The sequence below is a fragment of the Excalfactoria chinensis genome, chromosome 16 (genome assembly GCF_039878825.1).
Source record: "Excalfactoria chinensis isolate bCotChi1 chromosome 16, bCotChi1.hap2, whole genome shotgun sequence".
Taxonomy (NCBI): domain Eukaryota; kingdom Metazoa; phylum Chordata; class Aves; order Galliformes; family Phasianidae; genus Excalfactoria; species Excalfactoria chinensis.
The window spans coordinates 8,509,132-8,528,923 of NC_092840.1; the positions used below are offsets into that span (position 1 = coordinate 8,509,132).

Here is a 19,792-nt window from a genome sequence, read left to right on the forward strand (position 1 = left end):
TGGTTTAATGATATGAAAGTCATTAGATACAGGTAGAATATCAATCAGTAAACTGTCTCCAGATTGTAGGTTTGTTCAGTTCTGAACTATACCAAAAGGTGAACTATTTCTGGTATGGGTCAGTATCCCCTAGAAGATTAGTTAAACTAAAGTGCCTATTCCTGACTGTGCTGTGTAATGGAAAGTGTGGATGTCCTTTTCAGTAGAGTAGCTGAGGTGAGGAACTGGTAAAGGAGGGAAATATGTGCTGATTTTTGTTTGCTCTTGATACAGAGTTTGTCTCTATTTTCACTAATGTGATGGCTTGTAGTGCTGATGGCCTAATTTTGAATTACCTGATCTTGGCAATACTTTAATTAAATACTTTAATACAGTCATCTTTTCCCCAAAAGAATTTGTTTGCATTTCACAGCAGTGAAAACATTTCAGTAGTCATCCATTTGATCTCTCACAGTTACATCTGTTCCCTCTGTTACTAATGAATCCTCATGATTCAACTGCTTTATCATATAAGTAAATGTGTACCACTATGCCAGACTGGTGTCTAATTTTACATTGAGCATTGTCAGGTTATCTTGTTTTAGTAAATCATGGCAAACAACCACAGTGCCACCAAGGTTAATAGTTTTCTGCAGTGAAATGATTAGTCTCTTGCTAGCCCAGCCCTAGCATTGAGTAGATCGCCAACTAACTTACAATTATTAAAAGAACAGTCAACAGATTGGGGAGGAGGAAGCTCCCCCTAAGGTGCTGATCATGTAATATAGCAGAGACAGCTTTTGCCTAGTTTGTACTAATACAAAAATGCAAAATAATTCATAAGGTACATCAAAAGCAAACAATAATGTAACTCAGCATCTGTGCTTGTTAAATTATAAGTTGAATACTGGCATCACATTATTCAGTGTTTGTTGTTTGTTTGTTTTAATGACTGTTTCAACTCATCAGTCTTGTCTCTGTTTCCGCTGCTGGTGGCAGACTAAAATTTCCACTTAATGTTGCACACGGAGGCAGGTTTTTGGCTGTACCTCTACACTTATCTCAGACTAATTAGGAGTTCCCTATGAATTGCTTTTCTAGGGATTTGGAATGTTTAAAATTCTCCTAATGTGGAGCAATCAGTAGAAAACTGTAATATCATCAAAGCACAAAAATAGTGGAATTAGGACTTTTTTACATAGTCTCGACAGCAGATTTGAGAGTGATATTTGAATGGTGGTCGTGTTCTAGCTGCACTATTTTCAGTGGTTGCTGTTAAAATATTCATTGGTAAAATCTACAAAAATAGATTTGAAAAGATAATTTGCATTCTAGTTACCGTGTTTGTCTTACTTGTGTGAGACTGTAAACAAACATAGCCAGAGCAAGGAGAAATTTCAACACAGACTTCAATGAGGCAATTGTTGCATTTTATTTAGTAATCCAGTACTTTTGTAGGGAACAACTACCGTGTGGGTCAGTCTGGAGGTCAGAATACAGGCTCAAAACATTTTTGTCTGCCTTTATAATCTGGAAATCTTCATACATAATAATAGGTTCTGAGTTAAGACGCTTGTCTTTAGAGAGACAGAGAAAGTTAAAGTTTTTGCAGAAAATGACAGTCTAAGTACATGCAAAAATGGAGTCTGATCTCTAACGACTTAGCTCAAGGATAGGATATAGCTACTTAAGATCACAGGTAGGCTTGATGTCCTCATACCTTGATGAAAGGCTCCTTTTGATCTCTGTGGAACGTGGTTGAAGCTGTAAACCCTAATAAACACTCTTGTAAACACTTGGAAGTCATGTGATAACATCTCTGCTTATTCTTGACTTTCTTAGAAAAGTGATGTCCTTACTCATGCTTCAGAAGTGATTCTAGATCCATTTTTCTGTTTGCCTGTATTCACCTTACACAGTGTGAGATAAGGAACAAACCAGGAGCCAATGAAATAGTAAATAATAAACTCTCACCTCCATGCATTATCAGAATGTTTTCCTCTGGATACTTTTAACATAATTTAATCTCTCATTCTGTCTCGTAACTGAATACCTCCAAACAGTTAACCAAAAATTAAACTAGTGTCATTGCTTCATGTCAAACAATTATTCAGCCAGCTTGGGTATGTCAGAATGGGTGAGTCTGGATGAATCAGTCTAGATTTGAGAAAGTTTCTCTAGGGCACACATGACTCAGAATCAAAGCCAGAAGAAGATCACGAATCGTGAGTATTAATCACATTTCATCTCTTAGACACTGTATTTGGTGCCAGATTCCAGTATTAGAAAAACCTATCGAACCACAGAAGTTGGGTTCCCTTTTGATCATGCAGTTCTGCTCTGAAGTTTCAAATGCTCATGCTGCTTTGCTGTTCCCATTTTGAGCAGTTCCATCATGAAAAAGGAGCTGCATAACTGGGAGTTCCATGTCAGTCTTAATCTGCCACGGTGGCTGATTCATTTCAGCTCACCTGCAGTTTATTTGTCACCATCCCTGTAGTTCCTTGCGCGGCATATCAAGACAGCATACTGTCAAGCTGATGGGAGGAGTGTGTTATCATAATCCTATCAGTCACCCTTGTTGTTTTGACCTCTCACGTCTCGCGAAAGATGGTGACCTGCTTAGCACTCTCAGGAGTGGCTGTGGCCAATACACAGCTGTTTTACAAATAAGGACAATAAAACAAGTCAGACCACAGCAACAGAAAAATATTAACAAAGCATGCGTAAATCTTTGCCTGTGTAAGAGCTGCCGTTGCAGTTATTCTGTTCCCCTTTTTTAGCGTTCTTATGAGGACAAAACATACTAAAATGATTGCTTTCTTGTACAAATAGTATATTTTTCTCACACTAGGGGTGCTGGCAAGGCTTGAGAAAACAATATGTGGGTGAAAAAACTGATGCAGGCATCATCTTGACACATAAATCTGGTAATTTTCAGTGAATGAGCAGCAAGCTAACAAGATGCACAGGTGCTACCTAAGCTTGATCTTAAGCAGGTAGAAAATGAGTAAAGTCTACAGTACAAAACAGTGGCTTGATGTGCTGGTTCTGCAGTCCTCTCAGGAATGTCTTTATATGTTCCTAAGTGAATTGAGTTGGTGAATGTCTGCCTGTAAAAACGAATTAGGTGATGAGTAAGATCTACAGCATTCAATAAAGTAAAACTACAGCTGACTCTCACTTCACTAAATTGAATAGCAGAGGCAAATCCTTGCTCGAATAGCTCTTCTTTGACAGCTTTTAAAAGGCCTTGCAGGATCCAATCTCAGGGCAGCGTCCAATATCTGCAATTTGAGAAAAAACATTGCGCAGTAGAGGAGGACCTGGTAAAGTTGCACAAAGAGAATAATCTGCCCATTTATTCAAATAAAGATGGTCAAATAAGTAGGCTATTTTCTTTATTAGATATTATGTTAAGTAATTTCACTAGTGAAATAATTAAACTGATAGTCATGAGATGCTTGAGAGAAATATCTTTAAGTGCCACAGGATCCAAATGTAAAAATCCAAATTTCAGAGCAATTGACGTTAGTAATTTTCATTGTCAAAGCACCTGAAAATAATATCTAATAAAATAAAAACTCTGGAAGCTCTAAGATAGAAACAATATGATGTTAAGAGATAAGAAGGCATTATTTCAAGTGTAGCTAATGTTGGCTAAGATGTGTCAGATGAAGAGCGCAGTAATTCTGCAATCTCTGTATGAGAACAGGAAGACCTGATTGCTCATCACTGTTTACCTCAGCCTTCTGTGCTGACTTGCACTCTGTTTCAGAATAACTGATGGATGGGGGTTCATAGCTTAAAACGAATATCTGTGCCATATGCAGTTAAAATGCAGTCTCAGTTTTGCTGACAAGATCTAGTTGTTTGTTTTTGTTGAGTTTGTCTTGAATTGAGACCAGTGCTGCACGTCTTAAAAACAAACAGTGTTAATGGGCCATTGCACCAGAATGGCTTTTTCAGTCCAAATGTTTGTGTATATTATAAATTACAAATTATTTCTTGGTCCGATAACCAGTAAAATATTACTTACCGTGTCTGCTGCAGCCACTCTTGACAGCTCAAGCTGCTAAAGTTAAATGGAACTGACTCAATAATGAACCCTGTGACAGGGAGCATATAAAAATCCCTGAACTGGATTTTAATTTTAAAAGCAATAGCAGTTGGGTATTCACCATAATTCTGATTCTTTCCTCCGATAGACAGAGGCTTGATGCAAGGCTCACATGAATCCCATCCATTGACACAAGGAAAGATATCCAAGAACGTTTTGTTTGGTTTTTTTTGTTGTGGGTTATTGTGGTATGTTTGCAAGAGGGATTTTTTGATGATGAACAACAACAGGTAGAGATATTTTCCAGACTTATTTTGTATTTGTATTTCTTAACAATAGTGTTAAAATAAACGCTCTGACAATTGAACTTTCACTTAAATACACTGTAGCACTGCTGGCATGTTAGGGCTAGATAACTATTGACGTTTACTTGATCTTTTATAGCAACCTGTGTCTGCCCAAGCCTCGGAATATTCTTAAAACAGGTGTTGAGTACTTTTTTTATGGGTAGAATAATAGAGAAATGTAATGATTTGTATAATGGCCAAAGCTGATTCGTGATATTGAAAAATCTGATCACTATTTTTCTAATTCCTCCAAACACTATCCTTTTTCCATCCCTCGAAATAAACTCATATGCATTGTAGAATGATATACATGATTATGTTCTCCGCTACATTGATTTAAAGATTAGTGCAAGAGCAAGAAATAGAGGGAACAAAAATAAGAATCCTTTATGAACACACCCCACTATTGCTGTCTTCATTGTATGTGCTTATTCCTGAAACTTTGGAGTGGTTTAATTTTCTTTTAACTGCATTCATATTTTTCAAAATGCTTTGTGACAGGCATTCCTGCAGATACAGATGAGTTACGCTTATTTCTCTTGATATGTGGACTTCGAAGAGTCAAAGACCCTCTGTATTTAGTAGATGTATTCTCAGGTAGGTACCTTGCTTGGATCCCAGATTTAGATGCATTTCTTCTAATGTCTAGAAGCTGTTTTATTCATGGCAAGCATTTTATAATATAACTATATTTAAAGAATGCTTGTGTACCCCACTGATCAGTTGAATGCATTGTTTCTGTACTCTGTCTTTACCTGCCAGCTGGGAATAACAGAGCGTTAAAACCAAAGAATTATTTGATGCTTTTACTTGTTGGGAAGACTGTTTTGCTGCTATGATATAATGTTAATGTAAGACAAAAGAAGGGTCCATCTACTACAAAATAACCTTCTTTATCTTATTGTCCTGTGGCTGTCACATTGATCTGATGAGCGCTAAGTAATATTATAAACGTTACAAGCAAATCTCATCACCCACTGTTATAACGTATTCTTGTAGTCATGTAGGTGAATGTTTTGCCATATTCTCAGCTTGTATCTAAAAAGGTTCAAATATTCTAAGCTGAAAATGTAGCCTCAGGTATTCCATTTATTTATTTATTTTTTAGGCCTCCGCTGCCTTGTTCTATTTCACAATAAATGTAGTGTATTAATTCCAAAAAACTGGTTCTGTTAGGTTCTGTTACAGAGTTCTATTCCAGCCATGGAAGAATGGCAGATATCTCTTGAGTATATAATAACTCAGTGTTAATTGTAATGGTTGCAGTTGCTTACAAAACAGGTAAACTTCAAATCATTTTGTCTTAGTGTCCAGGGTCACTGCATTCTCAAGAGCATTTCTCTCTAAAGATGGTTTAAAATTAATATCCGAGCTTAGTTAAACAAGTCTTGGATCATAAGGGATTTCATGAAGCAGAAATGCTAACTGCAAACTTTCAGATATGCTAATCTTTTAAATTCAGAGGAGTAATCTGAGGGCAGAGCATGAAATCAGATGCATATTCAGTCTTCTATGTAGAAATACAGTATTTAACTTGCTCAACTTTACTCTTGCAACTGTTTATATTTGTTTTAGAGGAAAAGGAATATTTTCTGTGTTTTAAAATGTTACCAAAAATGAATAATTTTGATTAAAAGAAAGATCTTCCTCTTCTCTTTTAGATTGGCACAGAAAGGAGCCTAATGTTCATCTGGGCATAATTGGGCCTGCAGTAAGTTGTTGTAATTATTATTACTGATTTATCTGCATGTTTATTTCAAAAGAGTTCTGCTTGCTCATGTGTGAACTATTGCAGTAATCCTTTCAAAGGGAATGGGAAAAGGAAAGGGGAGACCATACTAACCTATTTTGATTTTATAGGTTGATCCACTTCTTACAAGTGAGATTAAGGAGAAAATCAAAAGGTGAGTCTTCCATCCCCACGTCTGAACTGCTCAGACCACCTTATATCACTGCTCTTAAGTTTTAGCAAGAGTTAGAACACATCAACACATTTATAAGAGGTTTCCTGTTTCTATGCACCATATTCCTAGGGCACCTGGAGTACACTTATTACAGGAGATGCCGCAGGATGATCTTCATGCTGCTATGAGAAGGTGCTTTGCTGTGGTGAACAGCTCCATTTCAGAGGGGATGTCTGCTGCAATTCTGGAGGTAATTGTAATTAGGTTTTTCACTGTCATTAGGTAACAGCAATGAGGTTTATCACTGAGGTTACACTGAATGTGATGTTGCCTTTTCTCACTAGAAATACATGTCAACATTTTATGTCTATGTTTCAAAGCCAGCGAAGACAAAGCAAAGCTATTTCTTTTTGCAAGTGTTAGTAGTTATGGTTTTCATGCATTAATCTGACAAGCTTCTATGCTTTGTCTATTTTTTCCCTAAAGTATAGAGTGTAATTTTATCACTCTAGTTAAATTAACAATACAGATGCTAGATGAGAGTTGTTCTGATTTACTGAGGTTGTCGTTATTCTTAATTTTAATTGAAAATTTCTACACGGACAGGAAAGATGATCATTTTTTGACTACACTTTTGACTTTGTTGTTTCATACCAGACAAAAACACCAACAACTATTACAGTGTAAAACTAGGAGGAAGCTCAGGCTATACTATACTTTCAGAGTTGTTCCCATCAACTCTAAAAGCAAAATTAGATTTTTAGTTACCTCTAAAGAAACTACCTTGCCTAAGCTTGCCTGCTTAGTACTTCAGGCTTTCTTGAATGATTCTTCTAAAATGATAAGGAGTTTGGTACTGTGCATCTGTTTACTGCATAGTACTAGAGTGGGATTTGATGACCTGCTTATAACATACACTACTGTAAAAATCTCTCCCTCTCAGAGGAAGCGTCATTCTAATGTAGCGAAGTCTCTGCCTGAGATGGTCAGCAGTAGGAAGAGCCATCTGCTAAGATCTTGTTAAATTAATAAGGCAGAAAACGATGCATAAAAATCTTTTGGTCCTAGGCTGGTTGTAACATCTTGCTTGAATTTGGAAATGCAGCTTTCATTCTCTGGAAAGTTCAGAAGTGAACCAGGTCATGAATTTGTAAATGCTGAGCACACTCTTAACTTGCTTTTAGCATGAGTGAGTATATAATGGATAAATATATAGCCATCTTGATTTCAAACCTGCCTTAAGGTATGAAAGAACTAGAAACCATAGCTAATTACATTGTCATTTAGTACTGATATATTGGTGATTTTGCTGTAACTGACCTGTTTTCTGTCTGGCACTTGAATTAGAGAAAACAATGTGGAAGTGAACATTTAGCATACATTCCAAACTCAGAAAGCTGAGAAATTATGCGTGTTCCCATTCAAGCTCTACTGCTAGAAAATTTTGTACGTCTTTATACAGTTGGAGAGCAAAATGTTTTGAATCCAGCCCCATTTAATCATTTATTTCTTTTTTATGCTTTCAGCTGTAGTGCAACTGTTCTAAAAATCACTAGATTGCTATGCATATCAGATTTACACATACACACAAAAGCCAATTTAAAGAAAGTAATCATCAGAGAGAAAGATGGCCAGTCTACTCTACCATAGGGCAAAATTTATTCTTAAAGAATATGTGAAGCAGAAAGATGTTGCAGAGCACAGAAATTGAAGAGGGGCCACAAAAAGATGCATAGATTGGGGGGAAGAAAATAAGGGTCAATCCAAAAGACAGAATTGAAATTAAAACCAGTATTTACACTGTTATCCCCTGCTTATTGTGTAGCTTGATTGCAGAGCTTGCATCTCCATCCTGTACCCCTTGGAAATAGCATTAAAGCACATTTGCATTCAGGTTAATGTAACAAAACAGATGGCCAATGGACTAACATGTTACTTTATGCTATTATTTGTGGAACCCGGGTCAGTAAATTATACATGTTTTCAACAATGCAAATGATTATTTTTACTGCTTAAAAATAGGCTAAGTATCTAAATTACATTCTAATCCACTTCATGCAGTAATTATTTACAGCGCTACCCATTTGTTTAAGGCTAGCTAGTGCAAAGGCAGCCCCTCTTCTTATGTATTTAGCCATCTGTTCTGTCTTTCAGTAGCTATAACTCATTGGTACCGATGTGTTTTGGGACCTGAAGTTTTCTGGTGTAGCGGTTACTGCCCTAGAAGTGTATGAGATAGAACAAATGTATTTCCCTTTACAGTACAGAAACTATAGAAAGTTAAATACAAACTTACTGACCAATTTCAGTGAGCTGCCAACTAAAGTAACACTCAGAAATAAGTACATGAACACACCTTATAAAAATACCAAATAAAAGCAATAAATGTATTCTGGACTCCAGGCTGAGCTATAGCCATGCCATGCTGGCCTGTAAAACCACAAGAGGAGACACAGCCCAGGACAGACCTGACACACAGCACCATATTTGTATTTGACCAGTGCTGGCACAGTTTCCACTACTCTGGGCTCAAATCCAAACTCCTCTCTGCTTTGTAGGTAACCGTTGTGGGAATAAATGGCTGGTCTTGGGCTTTGCGTTTTATGTGTTTTCTTCCTTCTCTTTTTCTTTAATGGTGTTTTCTCTTGAATGAACAATTGCTTGTTTGGAAAGTAGCCAGACCTGAAATACACTTGTGGTTTTGTTTTATAAAGGGAGAGATGCAAAGAGGTGAGGAGAGGGCCTCAGGCAAGAGACAGTGAAAGCCAACACGCTTCAAAAGCACGATCAAGCTCTTCATTTTCAAGCAAAATATTTTTGCTCCATGTTCAATGAACGTTTCTGAGTGATATCAACAACAGGCAGCATACAGAACACAAGGGCATTTCAGCCTGTCAGTGTGAATGGCTGAAAGTCTGCTGATTCAGAAAGAAGCCGATGTTTGTGTGGTAACCCCATGTAAGATCCACAGTTGAGTAATTAAAGCCAAAAGCAGTTCCAAACCTGTCAGATACTGGCACCTCCCATCTCCTGGGTGAATTTTGGCATGAAATAAACTTTGTTGTATTGATAAGTACATACTTTAATCATATATTTTTTAAAAAACATGGAAAACATGTTGTTTTTTTTTTAACAGTAAAGTCAGAAGAGATGACAAAATAATTTGAGGATTAATAAAAACTGTATTTCTCCTCACCAAGTTATTATTTTCAATAAGAAGTTGTGTCACAATAGACTGTTGCATTCAGAAATGTGGTTTGTAGTTTCTATACTTTCTGTTTGTCTGTGCTCAGCTCATTAATCTGTTTGTCTGAATTGCCTCCAGCTGGCCCAGTAGTTTCTGGTACGAAGTGTAGAATAGGTGTAGAATAAGTGTAGAATAGGTTATGTCATTAAGGCTTATTATTATTTTTAGACCTCACTGCTGCAAAGCAGATGGTTGCACCATAAGGACTGTTGAATTTCCATGTCCACTGTAAATTTGTCTGTAGAGGTGATTTGAGCACAGTTTCTTGTGGATACTTAAAGCTATTAACACATTCGATAAGTTGCAGCATTCCTTCACTGTTCAAAACACAATTGGTTCCGTACAGTATCAGTCAAGATATCAAGGTTATTTTTTTCCTCCAGTTATATAAAAAATAAAAAGCAAATGACATGTTCTCTTGTTTTGTTCTTTGCAGTTTTATTTTCCTGCTTCACAGACTGAGGGAGAATTACTCCCCATCCAGGAGTGTAATGACAGTAATTAAAACTGCATTCACTCAGAAGTGACAGGGAATCAGTATGGAACACAGAACAGATTAAAGATTCCGGGGAGTGAATTTCTCTCTCATTTAACACTGTGATACTTACGCCGTATGAGTTTTTCTAGGTTTACAGTCAGTCAGCATACCTCAAGATTTCCAAATTCATCAATAGCAATTAAAATTTCAGGCAGGGCATGCATGAGTAACAGAGCTGACTGGTCAGGCTGTGCATGCTGGGTACTTCAAAATCTAAGTCATGTTTTTTAAAGTTGCCTGGCCTTAGGTCTCTTGGAAATGGTTTATTGTCTTTGAGTGGATGCTGTGCTACACTTCTGCTCCTGATTCTGCAGACAGCTTGAAGTGCTGCCGCACTGAGATGGGAACGAACTTGAATTAATTGCTTCTGCTTTTCATTTTAAAATTGTCATCATTAATATCTCAAAATAGCTGTATCCTAATAAACTGTTGTTTTCTTTCTCCATATTCCTCTAGGCAATGGACTTGGATATTCCAGTGCTTGCAAGGAACATTCCTGGAAATGCAGCAATAATAAAACATAAAGATACAGGACTGCTATTTTCAGATCCCCAGGTAACAAAAACAACAAGGCCTTTGACAAGTTTTCTTTCCCTTCCAAAAGTTTGGTTCTCTTTCTGTTACATGCTAATGTCTCTCTGGGAACTTAATTTTTTCACTGAGAAGTTTTCCACTCTAAAGCTCTAGGTGTTAAATTGCCTTACTGGAAGCTCTGCTGTTGTCTCTTACTTTGCAATTCGCTAAGCTTTTACTAGGTGTCAGCCTTGCTGAATGTTTGTGTAGCCTGTGCTGCTTTACAGCCTGCCAAATGAATCGGGCTTAGTTCACATCAACTTACAGCACTTCAGTTTTGAAGGTTCCATAAGGAAGCCTTGGAATAAATGTTATGCATCTGTCATATTTCCTTTTGAGCACTAGCTGAAATATGAACTTGTATTACACAACCCAAAACTAACTGAAAGAAGTATGAGCCTGAAGTTTTAGATAATACATTATCTATAATGTCCAGCATTAAGTGTTAATATAAAGCACTGTTAAGGCAAAGATATTGCTTAGTTGGAAAATAATTAAGGACTACAGTTTCGTAAAGTTTCAGAGTAGGGTTTCTATGAAGATAAGTACCAGAGGGGGAAGAGGGCATATTTTTTTTGCATTGTGGCTTTGCTGTTATGTATTTATATAGATGTATAGAAGTTGTGTTTCAGACACAGATTCCAGTATTTAATTCATTCACTTTTCTTATAGAGTTCCTCTAAATAAGAAACACTGGAGAGAGGTTATGTTAGCTACTTTTAAAGCCTCCATTCATAAATTTTACATAGAATCTCGTTTTTTTTTGTCCCCTTTTCTAAAAACTATCTTTAACATTGTGTTAAAAGAATATTTCTGCTTGTTCCAGTGCACCTTCTTAAATCATTTCCTGCTTTTGTCACATGTAAGCCATCATACAAAGAAATCTCATATTTAGTTTTCAAACTACTCATGAACTGATTTTGCAAGAGCTCATTCATTTTACAATCTGAGACCATAACCAAGAAGATAACATAAACATGGTAGCAGTTGGGGAAGAAAGCATTAAAAAAAAAAAAACTGTTTATTATTATTATTGTATAAAGCAGCATGTCCTAGATACTAATTATTGGCTAAATCCTTACTGTGTTTTATCCAACTCAGGATTAAATACAGTTTACTGGAATGGTCTATTTGATAACTTCCCAAAGTATAAAATGTATATTAACCTCTATCACACCTGCGTGTGATTAATGCATCCTAATAAGTGGTGCTTCACGCAGGTGAGTTCTGTTAGTTCTGTTATTTTGAAGACATGAGAACACTCTTGCAGGCCATTTTTTCCCCTGGAATATTCAATTTTTTCCAGTGGTTATGAAGCACAGTTTCTTTAAGTTCTGGAATGTTTATTGCTGGGGAAGCACTCTCTCTTCTTGAAATGCCCCTTCAAAATGGGATGCTTTCAGGATGATGGAGGCTGAGATGTAGAGGTACTTGTAAAATTATTTATACATTTATTCCCTGCAAGCAGCTCCTTGCCTCCCATATGCTTCTTCAGAACTTCAAGGATATATCATCATGTTGAACATGCATACTGATGGCTCTACTGGTATTAATTCTCATACATTCAAGTGTTTCCCTCAACGTTCTGCTTGTATTTGGCTTAAAATTCAGATACATTATTCATAGCAGACCCAATTAGCTTCATCAGACATTCTTGTATGAGGCTTCTTCTGTGAACTCAAAGCATCTTACGTTCCAAGTTCTATTTGGAATTCAAGATCAATTAAAACATGCTATATATTTCCTCAGTTAGAGAAAAGCATAATTTTAAGCACGGTAGTTCCAATGATATCTATGACTGGTTTCATTTGATTTTATAAAAGCCTTTTTATAATTTTATAGGTGTCAAATAATGTGGTAAATATCAAAGTTTGCAGATGGGTCAGAAGACTTTTTGTTTGCAGGATAACATCCTAATCCCACTGCAAAGTTGCTGAACTTTCTCCTTGCACAGACATGGACAGAATGCCAATCGTTTTCACTCACGGTTTTCAAGATGAAGTGACCATTTCTTTTTGTTGCTCCTTATCTCTCCAAACCATATCAAATACAGTTTTTAAACCACTATTTACTGTCTATCAGAAGTCAAGAGCTACATTAGATCAAAAAATGCGATTAAGTTAGAACACTTTCAGTTTCAAGGCGTTTCTCATGGTTTCAATGTTGGAAATAAAAAGAGTGCCCTTGGCATTTTTGAATATTGCCTTAAAAGTTTCAGTGTGACAACAGAGATGGGAAAACAGGTTCTGGTAAGAGTTTTTCTCTTTTTTGTTATTCTGATTACCTTGACATTGTCAGTATGTGGCAATATATTTTCTGCTATAATCTCAGTGACATCAGCTTTGCTTGTTCTTACATTAATTCTATCAGAAACAAATCAACCAACCAAAATTGTTTTTCTGAGTAAAAATGTTTGCCATGTTCTTCTTGGCAACTGTAGCTATTCTCATAGACAGCAGTTAAAGAAACAGGCTCTTCCACAAGAAAATCCTTTCATGTTTTCATTTCTTCTTCAATATATTCGTTTGTTCTTAAGAAAACAGGGACAATGAGAAAAACAACAACAAAAACCCAAAAGGAACACAGACGAAGACTCTAATTTGCTCCCCATTTTCCCTATCCTGAGGTCCATATGTCCTCTTATTTCCATTTCTTTGGCAATTTATTAAACTGCTCTGTTCTCCCTTTTCCTGCAGCTTCCCTTTTTTAGACTGCACTGGAAAAAAAAAACAGGTTTCATTCACATGCACAGGAACTGTCTCTCTTCAGCTGCTCAGCTCTCCCCATTCTTCCATGAGAAAAAAAGGTTCTTCAAGTAGAGTTTTCATCATCTCAGGAGGGTGCCAAATCTCAACTTCTTAATATTGGAAATCCTAGGCTATTTCATGCTTCTGTCCTTTTGTCTCTATCCACTATTTCCTGCTAATTGAAGTGTTTATTCCATCCTGCATAGAGACAGGTCTTTACAGAGACTGCCATGTCTGTTTTGTCATGCAGCCTTGTCCCTTAGTCACCTGTTACACCTCAAAGTGGTTTAAATGGCATGGGGAGAGATTAGTATGGTGTTCAGAAAGTCAAAGAAATCCTCACTGCTTAAGTTCAGCAGATTCTGTTTTGTTGTGATGTGTGTGTAGGTCAGGAGCATAAAACACTGCTTACTGTCAAGTTGTTACTGATCTGTTTTGGGGGGTGAGGGGGAATTCACAATGTGGTTAGTTAAAAAATCATTGTGTCTGGTCTGTGGACTGCTCTGTCCATTGAAAGCTAAATTGGAGAGAGATGAACTGACTCTTATACAATGGACATCATTTTAAATTGTGAACGCTGTTGGTATTCTTCATTTGTTCTTGAAGGAAGTAAACTTTTATGGCATACAGGTGAGTTCGGGCAGAACTGTAATCACCATTAACTATTTGCATATATGCTAAGGCTTCATGTCTGAAAATTAAGTCTTGCCAATGGCTGATGACAATATGGAGATGGAAGTAGCAGTTAAACTAAAGGTGAAAGCTATGAAACATTTTGTCCTTGATACTACATCATCTGCACACCTTAGTTTTAAATCATGGCTTGATCCAGCCATTACTTGAATTTGCAAGTTTATGGAATATTTGACACTGAGTTAATGGGATCTGAAAGAAAAAGTGATAAGGAAGAGAGAATAGCCAGCTACTTTGGGGCAATAAATAATGCAAAACAACGTTAAATGGGAAGATAGGAGGAATTATTCTGCATTCTAAGGTTCAAAATTGTATGTCCAGCATCTGTGAAGGCTTACCAAAAGAGCCAAGTAAACAGAAGTAGGTAAACAAACTTCAAAGCCAGAGAGAAAGGAGCCAAGCACTGAGTTTGAGTGCATGCAGGACCTGGAAGGACTACTGTTAGCAGGGAAAACTTTTGAAGTTGAGAGAGGGAAATACAGCTCAGCTGGCTGCTGGCAGCAACACACTGGTTGCACATGGCTTATCTCTGCCAAACGTGGGCCAATGCCATTTCTACCAGGACATCAAGCCAGAACAAAGCTGAAGTTTCTAAGCCCTTTGAACCTTGCTACTGAATAGTTTAATTTGCAGTTGTGAGTGGTGCCAGCAGTTACTGCTTACAGTCCCCTAGCAATACTGACCTATTGCCCTATGAAGTATACAGGCATGCCAGGTAACTTCTGAGCTGAGGTAGATCTGTCACTATTCTGAGTTTACATGCAGCTGGCATTTGCCTTCCCTGGGGTGATTCTCTGATGTTTAGGAATCATGTTCTTTTATCTGCTGAAGCTGATATGAAACAGTTTAATTGCAGACTTACTTTCATCCTATAAATAATAAATAAACCATGCATTTTACTTTCATCACTGTAGCATCAATATGATTCTTGAGGTAACTGAAAGAACATCCATACTCTTTTCTTGGTTCATTTTCTAGCTTTGTTTTCCAGATGGATACTGGTATTTCTGGGCTTCTGCAAAAGTATTGTAACTGTGAATTAGGATCTCTTTTCTTCTATCACTTACGTGTTTCCAAGTTTTTGTCCTCTGTAGCCACATTTTAAAAGAATGCTAATAGGACTACCTGTCAAGAAATATTACATTACTGCTTCTGTTCTTAGGTAATTTACATAAATTATTTTTAAACATTACTTTAAATAAAATCCTCCACAGGAGCATAAAATTAAAGTTGGAATGTAGTTCAGTGTGAAGAGTATTTATTACCATGATTATACAGGCAATTGGATGAAACCAGCATAAGTCATGTAAGACTTTCCCACCTTCCCTGTTCTGTATTCTTGGCAGATATTGGAGGAAGGAAAAGAACAAATCTCCAAAGTTGGAGTCCTTGGCTGTATCTTCAGTGCGTGATAGATGTGGCCTCAGGTTACTCACTAGACCAGACCTACCTACTGGAAAACACCTGAGTGCATGGTAGTTGTGGATGGAAAGCAGGCTGGGTGAAGTATATATGTGGCCCACAGGGCTATTCCATAGGCAATGGTTGGGAAGGCAGCAGGAGAGAGCCTGAAGTTTGACTGGAGCTCTGCAATGCAGAGAAGAGAGCTGGGCACAGGTGAAGTGTTTTTGGGGAGAAATGTGCTGAGATCTCTAGGCAGGAAGAGTGGATTTTGCATCCATTAGGTATGCAAGCTGAAAAGCATCCGTGCAAAGATTACATGTCAGAGTTTCATATATTGATAGTTTGTCTTGTCAGTGAGAGTCAGGGCAGTGATTAGAACACGTTTGATGTGATTTCATGTACCAGTGTGTCCCATGGGTCCCACTATAGTTATGTATTATGCATAGTCATAACTTGCATTACAACAGCAGCATCGATTCTGTGGTAACCAAAGATTTTATATCCAGGTATTCATTCATATACACGGAGCACTTTGATTTTCAAGTATAGTTTACTAGTTAACCAAGTACAGTTATAAATGCTGGTCTTATTTGTGATATTTCCGTTCACTGCTGACAGTTTGTATGAACAACTGTATCTCCTTCTGCCATCCCATTTTGTTCCCTATGTCCTTACAAACTGATCTGAACCACCAATTACATACCAATGTAGGATCTTAATTTTCCATTGGCACAATGTCTGTGTTCATTTCTGAGCTGAACCAGGACATTTTGCAAAGATCAGAGCCCATTAGTAATCAAGCTGAAATATCGGAAGTTGTCTCTTGATAGAATATTAGACCAGCTGCTCAGAATAGATTAGTTCAGGCATCAAGTCTCCTTTCACACACCTGAAGCTCACAAATTTCTGTTCCCTAAAACCAAATCACAGTGGCAGATGAGCAGAAAAAGGAGTTTGTTGTAATCTGCCAGTTCTAGTATTTTGCCAAATGTAGGACGTTTGTCTATAGCTGTTTTGTTAGAGCATGTTGAGCTTACACTGCTGGGTCTACATCTGTCTATCTGCAGCAGCTCTGCAGTATCTTTATACTGTGACAGTCTTTATGTAGTGAGTTTTCCATTCTCACTACAAAATAAACTGATGATGTTACAACAGCAATGAGATTTAAGTATAGCTGGGCCAAGATCAGATAAATGAATGCCAGCTGTACTCCATGAAGGGGAGCAGGTGAATTTTTAATTAATTTATAGCCAGCCTGGCTTCATAACTCTTGGGTAGGCAGATGCTTTTTGTGGCATTACATTTTGCTGTATGTGTATTTGCCTTAACACTCCTGGGATTTATCTTTGATTTTAAATGATTTGGTGGGCTCAATAAAAGATATCATTATTTATATTATAAATAAACTGCTCTTTTTGACCTTGAAAAAAATGGCTTTAAAACAACTCCTAATACTGGTACACAGATGAAGAGTTTTACTGTGGTCAAGATACAGACACGAGTGATTTCAATATCTTAAGAACTTCAAGGAACTTCTGACTTATTGGTTTTTTTTTTTAATCTTTTTTAGGAGTTTGTTGCGCTGTCCAAGAGTTTGATGAATGACCCCATTATGGAAAGAGAAATTGTAACAAGGGCCAAAGAGTATGTGAAGAAACATCACTCGTGGGAATGTGAAAGAAAAGCCTATCAGAATCTTGTCCTGGAACTCCAGTGAACTGCCAGACCCAGCAGTCTGTGTAGAGCACTTCAATGATGGAAATGTAATTACATTTGGGTTTCTCTGGGTTTCTTTTTGGAAGAGATAGTAAGACATGCGTTATTATTCTATTCAAATGCACCAACATCACAGGAGTTGCCCGCTACTTCAGACTATCAAATTTATCTAATTCAGCACCCTGTCTCTAGTGTACCAGTTCATCACAGACTAGTATTATTTTGTAAGATCACATAGGAGAAATATACTCCTTGAACAGACACATATTTTTTGTATAAAGCCCTCAGAAGGAGGATGATTTCTTGTATACAGTGCAGCACTTCACCACCAAGAGCTTATGTCAAACATTGTGATCATGATGCGTCCTAACAAAATGCAGTATAGAATCACAGAACCATTGAATGGCTTGGGTTGGAAGGGAAAATTAAGACCATCTAGGTCCAACCCCCTGCTGTGGGCAGGGTTGTCACCGACCAGATGAGGCTTCCAGGTCCCCATCTAACCTGGTCTTGGACGATTCCAGGGACAGGACATCCCCAGCTTCTCTGGTCAGCCTGTACCAGTTCCTGACCAATCTCCTTAAAAAATTTCCACCTAATATCTAATCTAAATCTTCCCTCTTTTAGTTTAAAGCCATTCTCCCAGTACCAGTTTTTCTTTCCAGTTATACTGATCTGAATATGTTTGGGTACGTGTGACATGGGCATTGAAGTCCATAAAGCCACAACTCATTAAATATACAGAGTACAAAATTATTAAGATGAAAGCTTTTTTCAGACTAAAAGACAGACGTATCTATCAATAGAGATATTGATGTATATATTGGTGAACAAAGCATTGACATAAAATATAGGAAATGTTTTTTACTTCCCTAAAGGTACCTGAATTCCTTTCAGCTGAGCTGGTATGGCCGAACAGTCACATGTCTGCATTTTCTCTTGAGTCCTGATTGTAATCATGTAGGTTGGCAAAGCACCTGACGGCCATACATGGTTTCTCATTCCAGAACTGCGTGGTTCTGCCCTCGGCAGCAAGATGTGCTTGCAGGCAGAAATACTTTGTTACATAAACTACCTCTTAATTTGCCATTATTTTGGTACCTTGGTTATTTATCTATCTATTTTCTAAAAGATTTATGAGAGCTATAAAAAGGAATGAAGGTTGGGGGGGAGAGGAAATAAGGTATTTTTCAGTTTTGGAACTGTTCATTCTCATTTGTGGTTCTCAGGATATATTTTAACGCACTGCAGCAGGCTGTTTTAAAGGGAGACTTACCTATACTTGAAGTCCACGCTAATCCGTGATTATGGACATATCTTTGATTCCATTACTGGTCATCAAAGAACTTGTATTTATAGAAGAAAGAGTGTCACACTTTCAGTTCTTACTGGAAAACTGTACGCTTTGTATAGACTGGATCCTGTCCCCACAACTGTGAGTTTTCTATTGATCTGAATGGCTATTGTGTCCGACTTTTCTTTCTCATAATGGAGTCAGTCTTTTTAAGCTTTCCTCTGTATTTTGGATGCTTTGAGACCATTGGGAGAGTAAACAAGAAAGGAATTTGAATGTTGTGTGTTGACTTCTCCAAACCATGTCCCCTTATTGCTTCTAATATGGTCAGCATTGCCTTCGATAACGTGGGACATCACAATCCCCAAGGGCAAAACTGGCCTAATCTCAAATCTGAGAACAGCTACGCACCCTTTTAAGCACATTTACCTGAAATCGTTGTTGTGTCCTTTGACCTGCTTGTGTGTCTGCTCCAATTCTCAGCTTAGAATCCATCTACTGCTGAACAGCCTAAGTCTGCCGTGGCATCTTTGGACATCTCTGTTAGCAGGATTAGCGGAGCCTCTTGTGGGATCGCAGTCTTTTAGGCACAGCTGAGGGAGGAACCCACCTGACACTGATTTCAGCATGATGTATGTGGTAGGGGATGCTGACAGACAACAGCAATAAATGGTCTTTTTTTATCTAACTGAACACACTGCAGGCTGTGCTGGTCCTCTTAAAGCACCTCGCACATCTCCTCTGCCCACGTGTCTTTGATACTCCGCTTCTTTGGCATTAATCCATTGGCCTTCCCCACTCCCGTGGCATCATTATCAACAAATAAACATGTGTGATAGAAATTAGTTCTACTTCAAAGCACTGAGCTAATGGTAATAAATGATTGGAAACAGCAACGATTAGAAAGCTTTTCCCAAAGTGTAGAATGTTTATCACCAAACTTCAAGGAATTAAATAGATTGAACTGGAATTTGTGTTATTTCCAGCAAAACAAAACATGTGCAAGTGAGAAATTCTGCCGTACCCTCAGAATGTAATTAACATATGATTTTTCAGGCTGTATTTAATCTATAAATATGAAAACTGCATCTGGGAAACAGCATGCTCATTTGCATGTGATAACCATACCAGGAGCACAAACAAACCCTCTGCAATATATGCAGTTAAAAAGAGGAAGAAACCAAAATAGTGGTGAGCTCAGCCCTCAGGACTGCTTTACAGCCATCAGACAAAGCAGCGCTCATCAATCAAGGGCACTCAGCTTTGATATCATTTATCACATGGGCTTGT

At 37.6% G+C, this 19,792-nt stretch overlaps 1 protein-coding gene across 1 annotated transcript in view; it reads left to right on the forward strand.

The window, feature by feature from the left end:
• GLT1D1 (glycosyltransferase 1 domain containing 1) overlaps window positions 1-19,193 on the forward strand; it is a 35,084-nt gene extending 15,891 nt beyond the window's left edge. Inside the window, exons 7-12 of the mRNA XM_072350928.1 lie at window positions 4,888-4,983; window positions 6,048-6,097; window positions 6,247-6,290; window positions 6,420-6,540; window positions 10,532-10,630; window positions 17,063-19,193. Coding sequence (XP_072207029.1) covers window positions 4,888-4,983; window positions 6,048-6,097; window positions 6,247-6,290; window positions 6,420-6,540; window positions 10,532-10,630; window positions 17,063-17,209 — 557 coding nt within the window. The 3' untranslated portion in view covers window positions 17,210-19,193. The remainder of the gene's footprint in view (window positions 1-4,887; window positions 4,984-6,047; window positions 6,098-6,246; window positions 6,291-6,419; window positions 6,541-10,531; window positions 10,631-17,062) is intronic.
• The last annotated feature ends 599 nt before the right edge of the window (window positions 19,194-19,792 follow it).